At 44.3% G+C, this 13,451-nt stretch overlaps 1 protein-coding gene across 2 annotated transcripts in view; it reads left to right on the forward strand.

Moving 5' to 3' along the window:
* SLC4A1 (solute carrier family 4 member 1 (Diego blood group)) overlaps window positions 1-13,451 on the forward strand; it is a 90,857-nt gene that overhangs the window by 70,284 nt on the left and 7,122 nt on the right. For both annotated transcript variants that reach the window (XM_053262395.1, XM_053262394.1), the window contains 5 exons: window positions 1,669-1,758; window positions 5,847-6,013; window positions 7,752-8,005; window positions 10,234-10,403; window positions 12,983-13,156. In XM_053262395.1, the coding sequence (XP_053118370.1) occupies window positions 1,669-1,758; window positions 5,847-6,013; window positions 7,752-8,005; window positions 10,234-10,403; window positions 12,983-13,156 (855 nt within the window). The remainder of the gene's footprint in view (window positions 1-1,668; window positions 1,759-5,846; window positions 6,014-7,751; window positions 8,006-10,233; window positions 10,404-12,982; window positions 13,157-13,451) is intronic.

The raw sequence follows: 13,451 nt of genomic DNA on the forward strand, positions 1-13,451 counted from the left end.
AATGAATAATGTAAGGTGGATTTTGAACATAAGCAGTGGGATGCAAGGAGAAAAGTTATAATGTTCAGTTTATTAGAATAAATGAGACTTGCTTTCTGTCACTATAGTATTATGTCTGAAGTATTTCATAAATACATAAATGAATAATAAAATAGGGCTGCAACATTCAATACATTAGTTTATTAGACTGATCAATTAAAAATGTTCTGACCAATTTAAAAGGTGACTGATTATTCAGAGAGCAGATTTTTATTTTTAGGTGTTTTTTAAAAATGCAAGTCTATTTTAAACCCGTGGGTGACAGGTGTGATCTTAAAAGAGGCATTCCCTCCTGTGTGAGAGAAAAGGCGGAATGCCTCTTCTGTTTTGAGATGATGCACATATAGCACAGGTGCATCAACTCAAAACAAAGTGTACTTTTAAAAGAAATATTGTTCTTTATCATATGCAAATACATGTACATTGAATTGGTGAATTCTGATTAATCAACTCATATAATTAATTTACTTGGATTCCCTTAATTGGGTCACAACCTTAATAATAAATAAAAGTAAGCTGTTTGTGCTACTAAGTGAAAGCAAAACTCACGTTGACACCACAATACAGATCTACAGAGCTGCAGGCATTCTGCAGTTTAGTGAGTTCAGCAACTCAGCATTTTATATTGAGCATAGGATTAGACATTCTGAGAATCTCAACTTTTATTTATTAGTTTATTAATTTTAAAAACAAGTTACTAGCCCTTAAGGTTGCAAAGGTAGCTGTGAAAGTGTTTGTGTAATAACTGTTGACGTCTTAGAGGCCAGTAAGAGAGAGCGAGAGAGCAAGATTTCAAGCAGTCATCCATGTTATGCAGCCCTTTGATCCTTCTAATGATTAAGGCTGTATTGTACTCTCATGCACATTTGCACAGGTGAAAATTGCATTGAATACAAAGGGACTGAATTCCAAGTAATCGGTTAATGAGGTTGCTGTTTCAGGCCCCCCGCCCCACCCCAATTAAACTGTCAACTTTTGGTTGTGTTTCATTGTAGTGTGTCCCCTGATCAACACTCAGAACTAAAAATAATGCATTGAATCAGTGGCTCAAACAGTGTTTAGCAATATTTTCCATTCTGAAGCGCTCTATATCAGGGGTTTTGAATCTGGGGTCCATTAAACATCTGGGAGGCCATGGAATAGGTCCAGGTATTTCTTTTAAAAGTAAATATGTAATGAAAGGTATCTCCCCAAAACATAAATTATAATCAAAAAGGTAATGTCCTTTATTTTTCTTTAATTTTAATGTTACCTTCACTGTTGACAAGAGACACCGGACTGAAATTCACTATCCTGAGTACTTCCCCCTGCTCTAATTTTTACAGGAGTCTTATTAAATTATATTATATAAATGGGCTGGGGGTCCATGGATAATATTTGAAGATCTGGGGGTCTGTTGGTGCAAAAAGGTTAAGAGCCCATACTTTAGTTTGGAGAAAAGGAAAATCAACTCCATAAAGATTACCAGATCTAACCTTTTCAAGAATATGTTATATTCCCTTTGTCTCCAAGGCTAGCATGGATTCTTGGCTTGGCAGCTGAGAATCTGCTCTGTCTTATCCTCAGATACTCAGCTGTCTTCCTTCATTCCTACACTGCCAGATTAAAGCATTTTTTACTTTTTGGCAGCTCCGCCGTCTGATTGGAGACTTTGGTGTCCCCATTTCCATCTTCCTCATGACGTTGGCAGACTTCTTTATTAAGGATACCTGCACTCAGGTGGGTAAATAGTTGCTTCCTAGTTCAGCAGATTGCAGCTTTCATATTCCTTCTGTATTGAAATAAAGGGGATGCATATGTACTTTTCCCCACTTGGAAGGTTAGGCTAAGTAATGTTTCCCAGATTGGGATGGGTAGGACATCAACAAGCCTAGGGTCCTTCCAGATGGAGGAGTTTTTTGTGGGAACTTCAGTTAACTACTACAAGAGCTGCTCACACGGGTCACTCTTGGGCATCCACACATAAACAGTTCTTGTGGAAGCTCTTACAACATTTTTCTCTCCACACAGAACTAGAATTTCTGAGTTGTCTTATCTCCCTTTGCAGCCAGAGGTACAGCTAGGTAATTTTGGACCCTGGATGTATTGGGCTTATGCCCCCCCCCTGCAAAATAAGCATCCTCTACACACACACACACACACACACACTGAACAGCTGAAGGGCCCACACACCTTCTTGATCATTCACCACAAATTCACAGGTCTGAGAAAGAGTGCATTTGCCAAGAAGAAGAAGACTATGCAAGCCCCAACTGATACACACAACTTGGTGATCATTCACCACAAACCCACTCTGTCTGGGACAGAATGTATTTGTAAATAAAAGACAACACAACATTCAATGGATTCACACAGCTTCTTGACCATTCACAAACCAGCTGGGACACAATCTGCTCCACAGTTCAAAATACACCTGGATTACAAACCAGTTTGAACATATAGTGCATTTGTAAGGGGAAAAATAAAAACCATGCCTCTTGATTCAGAGATCTGACACAGACCTTCTGGATCACGAACCAACCTGAGCATAGTACATTTATTTTAAAAGTTGTTTATTTGGATGTTAACAGTTAGTTCCACTTCCACTTGGTGTGAAGTATTCTATGGACAGAGATAATTCGGGCAGTTTTACTGCAATAGGAAAAAAATACAATAAAAATAACAGGCTTGACCAAGTACCTTGAAATAAAAAATGCACAGAGTCCTGGCCTCCTGGGCTACATGTGTGCCCAGTTTCAGAACTCTAAGTGCAGCCATTCCAGAAACATAAAGGGTTGGACAAAGTGGTGGGGCATGTTGCACTTTTTTTTAATGAAGGAAGAGTGCAGATTCCTCCACATGGGGGTAAAATGATGGCCCAAGGAGATAGTGGTGTGGGAGCTTCAGTTCCGTAGGTTTTTGTAATTTTCTGCCATGAAACAAACCACTGACATGACTCTTTTGAAGTTTTAAAATGTTTTTTAAAATGTATTAAAAATCAATAGATAGACCAATCCGCTTCAAATTAAATACATAGATTCCCCACCACCTTGCCCTACATCTGTGCCCGGTATCAAAGCCCTATGCATTCCAGGAGCTCTAAAGGGTTGAGCAGAAAAGTGAGGTACTTTACCCCTTTTTTATGAAGGCAAAGGGTAGCTTCCTCTACATGGGGGGTGGTGGTGGTGGTGGTGGTGGAATGAAGGTCCAAGGTGGGGCTTCAGTTCCAGAAGTTTGTGTAGTTTTCTGCCATGAAACAAGCCATTTTCAGGACTTTTTTGAAATTTTTTAAAAAATCATAAATTTATTAAAATTCAGTGGATTGACCAATATGTTTCATATTAAATATATGGAGTCCCCATCCTCCTGCCCTACATCTCTATCTGATATCAAAGCCCTATTCCAAACCAGTCTGGAAATATAGAAAGGCGGGGGGATGACTCACACAAGCCCCATACTTTTCACCAAGGATGAGGTGGACACAGGCTTCTCTCACTAAGGAGAAGGGGCAGGAAGGGCAGGGGGTATGCACAGCACTCTAGTATCTGTAGCCAGTGCTGGCTTCTCTGCCTCCTTCCTTCTTTGCAATCCTGAGGCATGCATGAGAGCGCTCCCTTGCTAGAGAGCTTCACAGAGGCAGACAGGCCTCCCCAAGCCCACCCACCTCCTGAACAGCTGATCATCAGGTGGGAGGAGAGAGCAGCTCAGGGAGAGAGCCTCTTAGTCTCCTGATGGCCAGCGCTGCCAGTGGACCTGCACCAGGCACATTCTGGAGCCCACGCCAACTGCAACACAGTGAGGTGATTCCCAGCGCTGCCACCTCCTGACCGTGATGGCAGGAGAGTGGCCATGCTGGGGCTGGGCTGCAGTCAGGCCCACCTTGTCACACTGACTTAGTGGGCAGAGAGCAGCAGTTGCGGTGCTCACTGCGAGGCTTGGGAATTCTCGTAGGCTGGCAGCAGGAGGCCAGTGGCAGCGCAACAGAATGCTGCATGATTTGGGGTCCCCCAGAGACAGCGGGGGCTGCTGCCACCCGGATTGCTACCCTGAAGTCCAGTGGGAACAAAAAACATGCCAGTTGCAGTTTACAGGTTGCAGTTTCTCCCCCAGTCACTGCCACTAAATGCCTGCCTACGGGCAGTAATGGGCTGGATGAGGGATAACAAATTGAAGCTGAATCCAAGCAAGATGAAGGTGCTCATTGTGGGGGATCGGAATTTGAGGGATGACTTAGATCTGTGCTGTATGGGGTTACACTGCCCCAGGAGGAACAGGTACGGAGCTTGGGAGTGCTCTTGGATCCAGGCCTTACCCTGGTATCTCAGGTGGCCAGGAGCACTTTTCATCTGATTCAACAGCTGCGTCCATTCCTTGAAGAGAATGATCTCAAAACAGTGGTGCATCAGCTGGTAACCTCCAGGCTTGACTATTGCAATGCACTCTACATGGGGCTGCCTTTGTACTTTTGTACTCTACATGGGGCTGCCAAAATGTTTCTGAGCAAAATAGAAGTGCTGGTTATTACCTTTAAAGCCCTGAACAGCTTGGGTTCAGGTTACCTTAGAGAATGCCTTCTTTTGTATGATCCCATTGCACGTTGAGGTCGTCTGGAGAGGTCCGTATCCAGTTACCATCAGTACGTCTGGTCGCGACTCGGAAGATGCCTTCTCTGTAGATGGTCCTGGCCTATAGAATGCACTCCTGGAAGATATCCGCAGTTTAGGCTTGTTGTTGGCCTTTAAGAAAGCCCTAAAAACTTACATGTTTGGCCTGGTCCTCCAAGGTTTAAAATTGTTTTTAGGTATTTTAATTGGTTTTGAATGAATTGTTTTAAAATTGTTTTTATATTGTTTTAAGCAGTGTGTTTTAAATGGTGGTTTTTAAAATGTCTTTTAAAACTTGTTGTGTATCGCCCAGAGCCTTTGGATGGGGCGGTCTATAAATGCAATAAAATAAATAAATAAAACTCTGGAAAGTATGTGAGCAACCATGCTGACCATGCAAATGGCCGTTGCGCATGCGTGGAGGCTATGTGTGTGCTGCCATGCCCCTGGCATGTGAAGCCTACTTGTGGGGGGCGGACACTGCCACAGCAGAAAGCTGCATGGAGTGGTGGAGGAGCAGGTAAAGACCTGCAGTCCTAACTTTTAAAGGTGCTGCTCACTGCCTCCCCCCGCCCCCGTGCAGCCCTCCACCTCTTGAATCGGTTTGGCAGTCCCATTTCAACTCAGCTAGTAAATTTCATCCTAAAATGGTGGTGCGGGGGGGGGGGTTGAAGCATCTTCATTAGTCAAAAAGTCTACAAAACTACAGAAATTGTTTAGCACAGGCCAATTTAACAAGAATGCTAAATTTGAAAAATATTTTTAAAAGCAATGAAATTCCACATAAAGCAGCTAATTGCTGATCACCACAAAACAGGAGGTCTGTGGCTGATGAGCACCAGAAGTACAACCACCAAAGGAGAGCTCAGATGTGGAACTTAGGGGGGTTGGGGGGCATACTCATCATGACTAATCTTTCTAAACATCACCACCCACAGAGATAACCACACCTCCACTGCTCACGCTAAGAACTCTTCATACCAGAGTTTTCCCTTCACTATTTTTAAACCTCTGCAATCAAGAGGGCACAAAAGTAGTGTTGAGTTTCTCATGGTTGGAAGGCTAGTATGAATGAACAGAGGATCACAACAAGGATGAGGGGTGTGTGCATGCACTTTTCCTTTCTTGGAGGGTTAGGCTAAGGCACTGTTTCCCAGATTGGGGTGCAGTAGATACCAACATGTCTTGAGTTCATTCATGTTTCTCTTCTTTGTTTCCTCCCAGAAACTGAATGTACCAGATGGCTTTGTGGTCTCCAATGAAGAAACCCGGGGTTGGTTCATTCCTCCATTGGGAATCAAAAAAGAGTTCCCCATCTGGATGATGTTTGCTGCAGTTTTACCAGCCCTCTTAGTCTTCATCCTCATCTTCTTGGAGACACAGATCACCACGTAAAGACTGGGGAGTGGGATCAGGGGTATCATTAGTGGGTGGCCCATAGGCCCCCAAAGAATTGCTTAGAACCCCAAATATCATCAGCCCAGGGCTGATGTAGTGAAATTTTTTCCTTAGCCTGTCAGATTTCCTTACCTGGTAATTTTTCTGATGGACAAGAATGCACTTTTCTCTTACCCCATCAGATTTTCTTACCCAGTAATGTTTTCTCATGAACAAGAATGCAATTTTTAATTATTCTCTCAGATTTCTGTATCAGGACAAGCTTTTCTGATGAGTAATGTTTACTGATGGATTGGATCATCATTTTTCATTACTCTGTCAGATTTCAGTATTTTCCAGTACCCATTCATATTTCAGTACTGTACAAGCTTCTGGTGGGTAATGTTTTATAGTGGACAACACTAAAAATTTTCATTAACCTGTCAGATTTCATTATTGCGATAAGCTTTTCTGGTGGGTGATGTATTAGAATAGACTGTACCATAAATTATCATTACTCTGTCTGATTCCAGTATTGAGCAAAGCTTTTCTGATAGGTAATGTTTTTTGATGGACTACTAGACCATGATTTTTCATTACCATGTCAGATTTGATTACCATGTCAGATTTCAGTAAAAGGGAAAGCTTTTCTGGTAGATAATGTTTTATGATGGACCATAATTTTTCATTACACAGTCAGATTTCAGTATTTTCCAATAATGATTTCTGGTGGACTGGGTCATAATTTTTCATTGCTCTGTCAGGGTAAGGGCTCTGGCCACAAATGGAGAGGCTGAGCATGCTCTTTTCTTGCCAGCTATCCAAGCATTTCACAACACTTAAAATTTGCCTTAATAAACACCATTTTAGTCTTTCCCTCGTTGTATTTCAGAGTTAGTTGAGTGCCAAATAATACAAGCAACAAGATCTGATGCTTTTTTTGTAGAATTTAGATTTGTTTTGTTCCCATTTTGAAGAATGTAATAAAATATGCTAGGAACTGTGGGCAGCGGGGGAAAGGAAAGCTGCTTCCTTTATTCATACTGAGCATGCTTCTCTGCAGTAGAGCATGCTCAGCTGCATAAGGTAAGAAAATATAACAGACTAAGAAAAAATGTCGCTGTACTGACCTTGCATCAGTCACCTCCATTATCTCTTCCAGAATGGAAGTGCAGCAGTGGAGGCACCTGAAGAGCATGGGAGAGAGCACCTAGATTTACTAAGCTCTCTACTGCTTCTATCATCATCATAGGTGCTGTATTATAATATTAGAGACTTTAAAAAGCAGACATAATTTTTCTTGGGGGGATATGATTGAGTTTAGTTATCAAAAAGGAGGCTGTGGGCCCAGGCTCTACATCTTTTTAGCAATGCCCCTGGAGTAGGTAGAGAAGACAAGGAGGGATGGGGTCAAGACAAAGAGGAATGAATCCAAGGGTTGATAGATGACCAAAGGAAGTTTGTCAGATCAAATGAGTAAGAGACACAGTGAGATTGGAAGCAAGTCAAGACAAGAGGGAAACATTTGGAGGGTGGATTGGGACATACCACCAATGAGCCTGACTGTGTGCATTCCATAATAATACTGCAGAAGGGTAAAATCTGGCATTGATTCCCAAACAGAATATCCAGCTGTACACTTAATTAACATGCTACAAGTGTGGTATGTTAGATTGCAGCAACTGAGATGTCAGGTCCATCGTAAAAACGTATAAAATTTTCTCTTCCTGGTTTGCTTTTTCTTTTTTCCAGGCTGCTTGTGAGCAAACCCGAGAGGAAGATGGTGAAGGGTTCAGGCTTCCATCTAGACCTGCTTCTAATTGTTGGCTTGGGAGGCATAGCAGCTCTTTTTGGCATGCCCTGGCTCAGTGCCACCACAGTGAGGACCATCACACATGCAAATGCCCTGACCGTGATGTCTAAAACTACTGCCCCAGGGGGGAAGGCCCAAGTAGAGAAGGTCATAGAGCAAAGGGTCACTGGCTTCCTGGTGGCAATTCTTATAGGTGAGTTCTGAAGATTTACTTCCTCTGGGATCCTTAGCCTTGGATACTATTCAAACTGTGCAGGCCTGAGCTTCAAAAGAAAATGGCTACAATAGTACGGCTGTGATCCACCTGAGGCTGAGTTGCAACCCACTTCTGGGTCCCAACCCACTTATTGATGACTTCCAGTCTAAAGACCAAACTAGATATGATTGAGGCAGCCACATTTGTTCATGTTTCTGCTCTGCTCATGTATAATGCAGAGGGTGAGGTGAGATTGATGGGATGTTTAACTTTTACAACAAAAGTTATATGCGGGCCAAGGGAGCCAAACCCTCTCCCACCTTACCTCACTGTGTTCCATTACTTCAAGCACTGTTCTCCAAGCTTGGCTCCTCTTTCAATGTAAACATTAGACACTCCCCCATTATATACATGAATGGGACAGACGCATGGATAAATAAATATGGCTGCCTGTTATGTTGGGTTGAGTTCTGGTTTACCTAGAATGATAATACTGGTTGGAGTTCTTTAAAAGGAGTAACAATGTACGGAAATAGAGTCCATCCCTATCCTGGACCTCATAGAAACTCTGCCCCTGAAATGAGGACCCCTGGCCCTGAAAAGAAAACCACTTTCAGCCAACATCCCATCTCAAACAGGAAGTTATAGCAGGGTATCACCACCAACATGCTCCCTTTTGGTCTTGTATCCAAGATGATGTTGATGATAATAATAATTAATAATAAACAACTAATAATAAACAACAACCGCCCTGAGCCATTTTTGGAAGGGCGGTATATAACTCAAATAAAAATAAATAAATAAATAAATATTTGTTAGCTGCCATTCTCTGGGCGGCTCACAGCACAACATTTTAAAATTCCAAAAACACATAAAACAAGACAAATTGCAACACACACACACAATACAAACTTTAAAAACTTTTTTAATCAGTTTTTTAAAGCCTGAGTAAACAGAAAGGTCTTTATCTGGTGTCTAAAAGAACAAAGTGATGATGCCAGGTGAATCTCACTAGAAAGGCCTTCTCCCTAGTAGCCACCCACATCACCATGTTTGGCAGGGACGCTTAGAGCAGGGCCTCCAAAGATCTTAGGGTCTGAGTCGGGATGTATGAGGCAAGGTGCTCTCTCAGGTAACCTGGTTCCAAGCTGTTTAAGGCTTTAAAGGTTAAAACCAGCACTCTGAATTGGGCCCAGAAATGGACTGGGAACCAGTACAGCTGATTAAGAACTGGTGTGATATGATCGAAATCTCACCCCCAGTTAATAATCTTGTGGTATTGTTTTGGACCAACTGCCGTCTCCAGACCATTTTCAAAGGCAGCCCCACATGCATTGTAGTAACAATGTAGTAAGTGGGAGGTTACTGGAGCATGAGTAGCTGTGGCCAAGCTATCTCCATCCAGGTAAGGTTGCAGCTGGTTCATCAGCTGAAGCTGATAAAAGGTGCTCAGAGCCACAAAGGCCACTTGAATCTCTAGTGACAGTACTGGATCAATTAGCACCCCCAAACTGTGAAATGGTAATGGTATGGTGATGGGCAGCCATTTTAAGACAAAGGGCAAGTACTTCATTTGTGGATAGTGTTGTGATGATCTCTAGAATAAGTGGTTTTTTTAAAGGATTGGATAAATCCCTGCCCCTAACCAAGCAAAGAGGCACCTTTTAAAAGTGGTGATTCTCTTTATTTAGCAGGAACGGAGCAACTGGCCCTATCCATTCCCAGCACAGCATCCTTTTGGTGGCTGTTGCTGGTGTCTATCTTATGTTTCTTTTTAGATTGTGAGCTCTTTGGGGACAGGGATCTATCTTATTTATTATTATGTATTTTTCTATGTAAACCACTTTGGAAACTTCTGTCAAAAAGCGGTATATAAATATGTATAGTAACATTAGGAATGGTAAATCCATGGAGGTTACAACGGGTCTGGCTGTGGCTGCCAGCCATAGTAAGCAGAAGTGTGACTCACATGCTCAGAGGCAGTGTATACAACTGACAGCTGGTTTCTGGGGAATAATCAACAGCGGACATATACCACCATGTTTTGCTTGAGAACTTCCCTGTGGCATCTCACTGGTGACTCTGCTAGACAGAATGCTGAGCTAGAAGGACTGTTGGTTTGATCTAGTATAGCAGTTGATCTCCCCAACCTCATCTAATCTCTCCTTCTCAGCTGGAGCAGTATCAATCTATAACTTCTGCCATTACCTTCTGCCCACCTACAGGCGTCTCCATCCTCATGAAACCCATCTTGTCGTTGATTCCACTTGCGGTGCTCCTTGGCATCTTCCTTTACATGGGGGTGACCTCCCTCTATGGGATCCAGCTGTACGACCGCATCCTTCTTCTGCTGAAACCTCGCAAATACTTCCCGAATGACGTTTATGCTCAGAAAGTAAGCCTAAAACCAGGGAGTAGCATATGGAGACAGAGTCTTACTGTCTCTACTGGATCTCAGGGCCTGGAGAGAGCTGAAGCATATGAATACCTTTCTGACAAGTGGTGGGGGAAAGAGATACATCCATAAGAGGAACATACGCAAGATATTTTGGACATACCATTCAGGAGTTTATGACTGTCATAGACATGCTTGAAAAACATGTCTTTTAACACTTGAAAAGTTAAAATAGAGCTGATGCTCAGCTCTGGAACCTATTTTGGTTTTTTTTAATGCCAGGGCTCCACCTGAAATATATAAAGTAGTCATAAGGCAAAATGTCTTTGAGCATGGGAAGGCTTCCTTTTGTCTCACCATTGAGAAGACACTGCAGCCAGTCTTCACACTTCTGGGAGGGAGGGGAGGACTTTTGTGGAGCCTGTGTCATTTCCAGGGAAATTGGAGCCTCTGTACTTTTGTCTCTTGGAAATCAACCACTGTCCCTTATTATGAGCCTAATTTCTTAACATTTAAACTCAAATCTAGTTCAATCTGCCAGTATTGTAGGTTTAGAATAAACTTAGCTCATGAAAGCTTAGTCCCAGAATCTGCTTTCAGTTCCATCAGTTGGCACTGGAAGGTGTGAAATCATAAGAAAATACAAGAGGGACTTGAAAATGTAATTGCTCAGTGATTCAGGAAAGGAGGAAGAAAGATCCCAGGTGAGAAGACATGACAACTTCCAAGCAGGCTTGAGGTCTAGCATCTTAGTTTAGAAATTAAGTGCTGACAGGAATACATTGAAACAACATTTGGAGGAGCTATAACATGTGCTTTGTGTGTAGAAAGTTCCAGCATCTCCATTAAAAAAGACTTCAGGGAGGAGAGCTGAGAAAAACCTAGGAGACCTGCTGCCAGTCAGAGTAGACCATACTGGGCTAGATAGACCAATAACCAATACTAGTTTAACCTGTGCAGAGCATCTGTGTGCTAGTACTTGGTTGCTTCCCTCATGCCCTGCCACAGCCCCCTTAACCTCAGAGATCTCTCCACCCTCACCTGAGCTGCACTCCTGCTCCTCCTCCTCCATCCCACTGCTTTCACACCCTTACCCCTCTTGGTCACTCTTCCATCCCTTTACTCCATCCCCCTCACCTGTCTTGGTTGTGGCTGCAGCATTGCTGGCACCTATTGGCCAAGCTGAGACCTCCCCACCCTCACTCCTGCTCTTCCTCACAGGAGCAGGAGCAGCAGCAGCAGCGGTTGACCAGGCCCTTCCTCACTGCTGCCACCGCCATGGCTGCTCGTTCCCCTCAGCCAACTGACAGGCTCGGGCCCATCCCTCACCCTTCCTTCTTTCTCTCTTTCCCTCCCTTCTTCTCCTCTCTTTCTCTCTCTTCCACTCGCTCTTCCCATCTTTCTTCCTCTCCCTTCTTTTCCCCATTTCTCTCTCTTTTTCTCTCTCCCTTCCTGAGTTAACAGATCTTGTTCATGTTGTTTCCTCATCTAATTCACCCAATGGCAGCCTCCTTCTCCTGAAGGGGCTCTTTCCTCCCTCACAACCCCTCTCTTCGCAGACCCCTGCCCATTATCCTTATAGATAGATAGATTCCTCTCCTCTACAATCAAGAACTAGGGATATGCATGGAAACCTTCGGCGTCAGCGGGGGTAGCGCTTTAAGGGCGGGGGAGGGTGTACTCACCCCTCCTGCCGCATTTCCCCCGCCGGTGCGTTGTTTTTTGTAAGCCCCTCGGGGCGGCAGCGTTCCTCCCTGCCGCCCCGTCTTCCCCGTCGGCCGGAAGTGGCCAGAAGTCGCGAGTGCACGTGCACCTGTTGCGTGCGCGCACGATGGGCGCACTCGCAACTTCTGGCCACTTCCGGCCGACGGGGAAGACGGGGCGGCAGGGAGGAACGCTGCCACCCCGAGGGGCTTACGAAAAACAATGCACCGGCGGGGGAAATGCAGCGGGAGGAGTGAGTACACCCTCCCCCGCCCTTAAAGCGCTACCCCCGCCGGCGCCAAAACGCCCCCAGTGCCGAAACGTTTCAGAGGCCTTCATAATGGCCTCCGAAACATTTCGGGCACATCCCTATCAAGAACATCTTCCAACCAGTAACCGCTGCATTCCAACTGACCTTAACTATCACAGGCTCCTCCTCCTCTCTATCTGCATATGGAATCCCCACTGGCCAATCACCATGGTGCCAAAGGCTCCTCCTCCCTACCTGCAAATGCAGTCTCCACTGCCCAATCACTACGATGCTTCTGCTCACGAATTCTCACGAGAGCTGTCACACATGGGATTAGCCATGGGTACACCTTAGAGAATTAGATAGATAGATAGACAGGTAGATAGATAGATATGCAGCTCTATACGGAACACTTTTTTAAAAGGTGTGCTCACAGTGGCTTTTTATTTTAACAGGTAGGTTGTGCTTGAGCTTTTGGTGGTTTAAAGGGGCCTGATCAGAATCTACCTACCATAAAATATTTAAAAACCTACTGCCAGGTGGGTTTGGGGACTGACATGTGATGGAGAAAGATGAGTAAATTGGAGCCATATCTGATTGTTTCTTGGGTTTTCCTTCTTTACAGGTAATTCCTTGGCGCATACACATCTTCACCTTCACTCAGATTGTGTGCCTGAGCTTGCTGTGGGGCGTGAAGTTGTCCCCTGGCTCCCTTGCCTTGCCTTTCCTCCTCATCCTGACAGTGCCTCTGCGACGTTACCTGCTTCCGCGTTTCTTCAGTAACTTTGAGCTCAAATGTGTAAGTATCATTTGGCTTCCTTTTCTCACTGTCAGAGTGTCAGGGTTCCACTGTGCTTGGTGTGGCAGACTCACTCATTTCTGAACCAGCCATGGCAGCTGCGGAAGTCCTTTCCTATCTGACTGCTCCAGCTGGGCTATGTGTGGCGGTGGTGGGGCCTGACAAGCTCAAAATCAGGAACACGGTGCTCTGAGTGGGCTCTGATGCATGGGCACGTGCCAGCATGCCTTTTGAAGTTGCTGGGATTCTGGGAGGCTCCAGGGCAGGCCTAGGAGTTGCGGCGTGCCACTTGAGG

This window comes from Hemicordylus capensis, chromosome 6 (assembly GCF_027244095.1).
Source record: "Hemicordylus capensis ecotype Gifberg chromosome 6, rHemCap1.1.pri, whole genome shotgun sequence".
Classification (NCBI taxonomy): Eukaryota; Metazoa; Chordata; class Lepidosauria; order Squamata; family Cordylidae; genus Hemicordylus; species Hemicordylus capensis.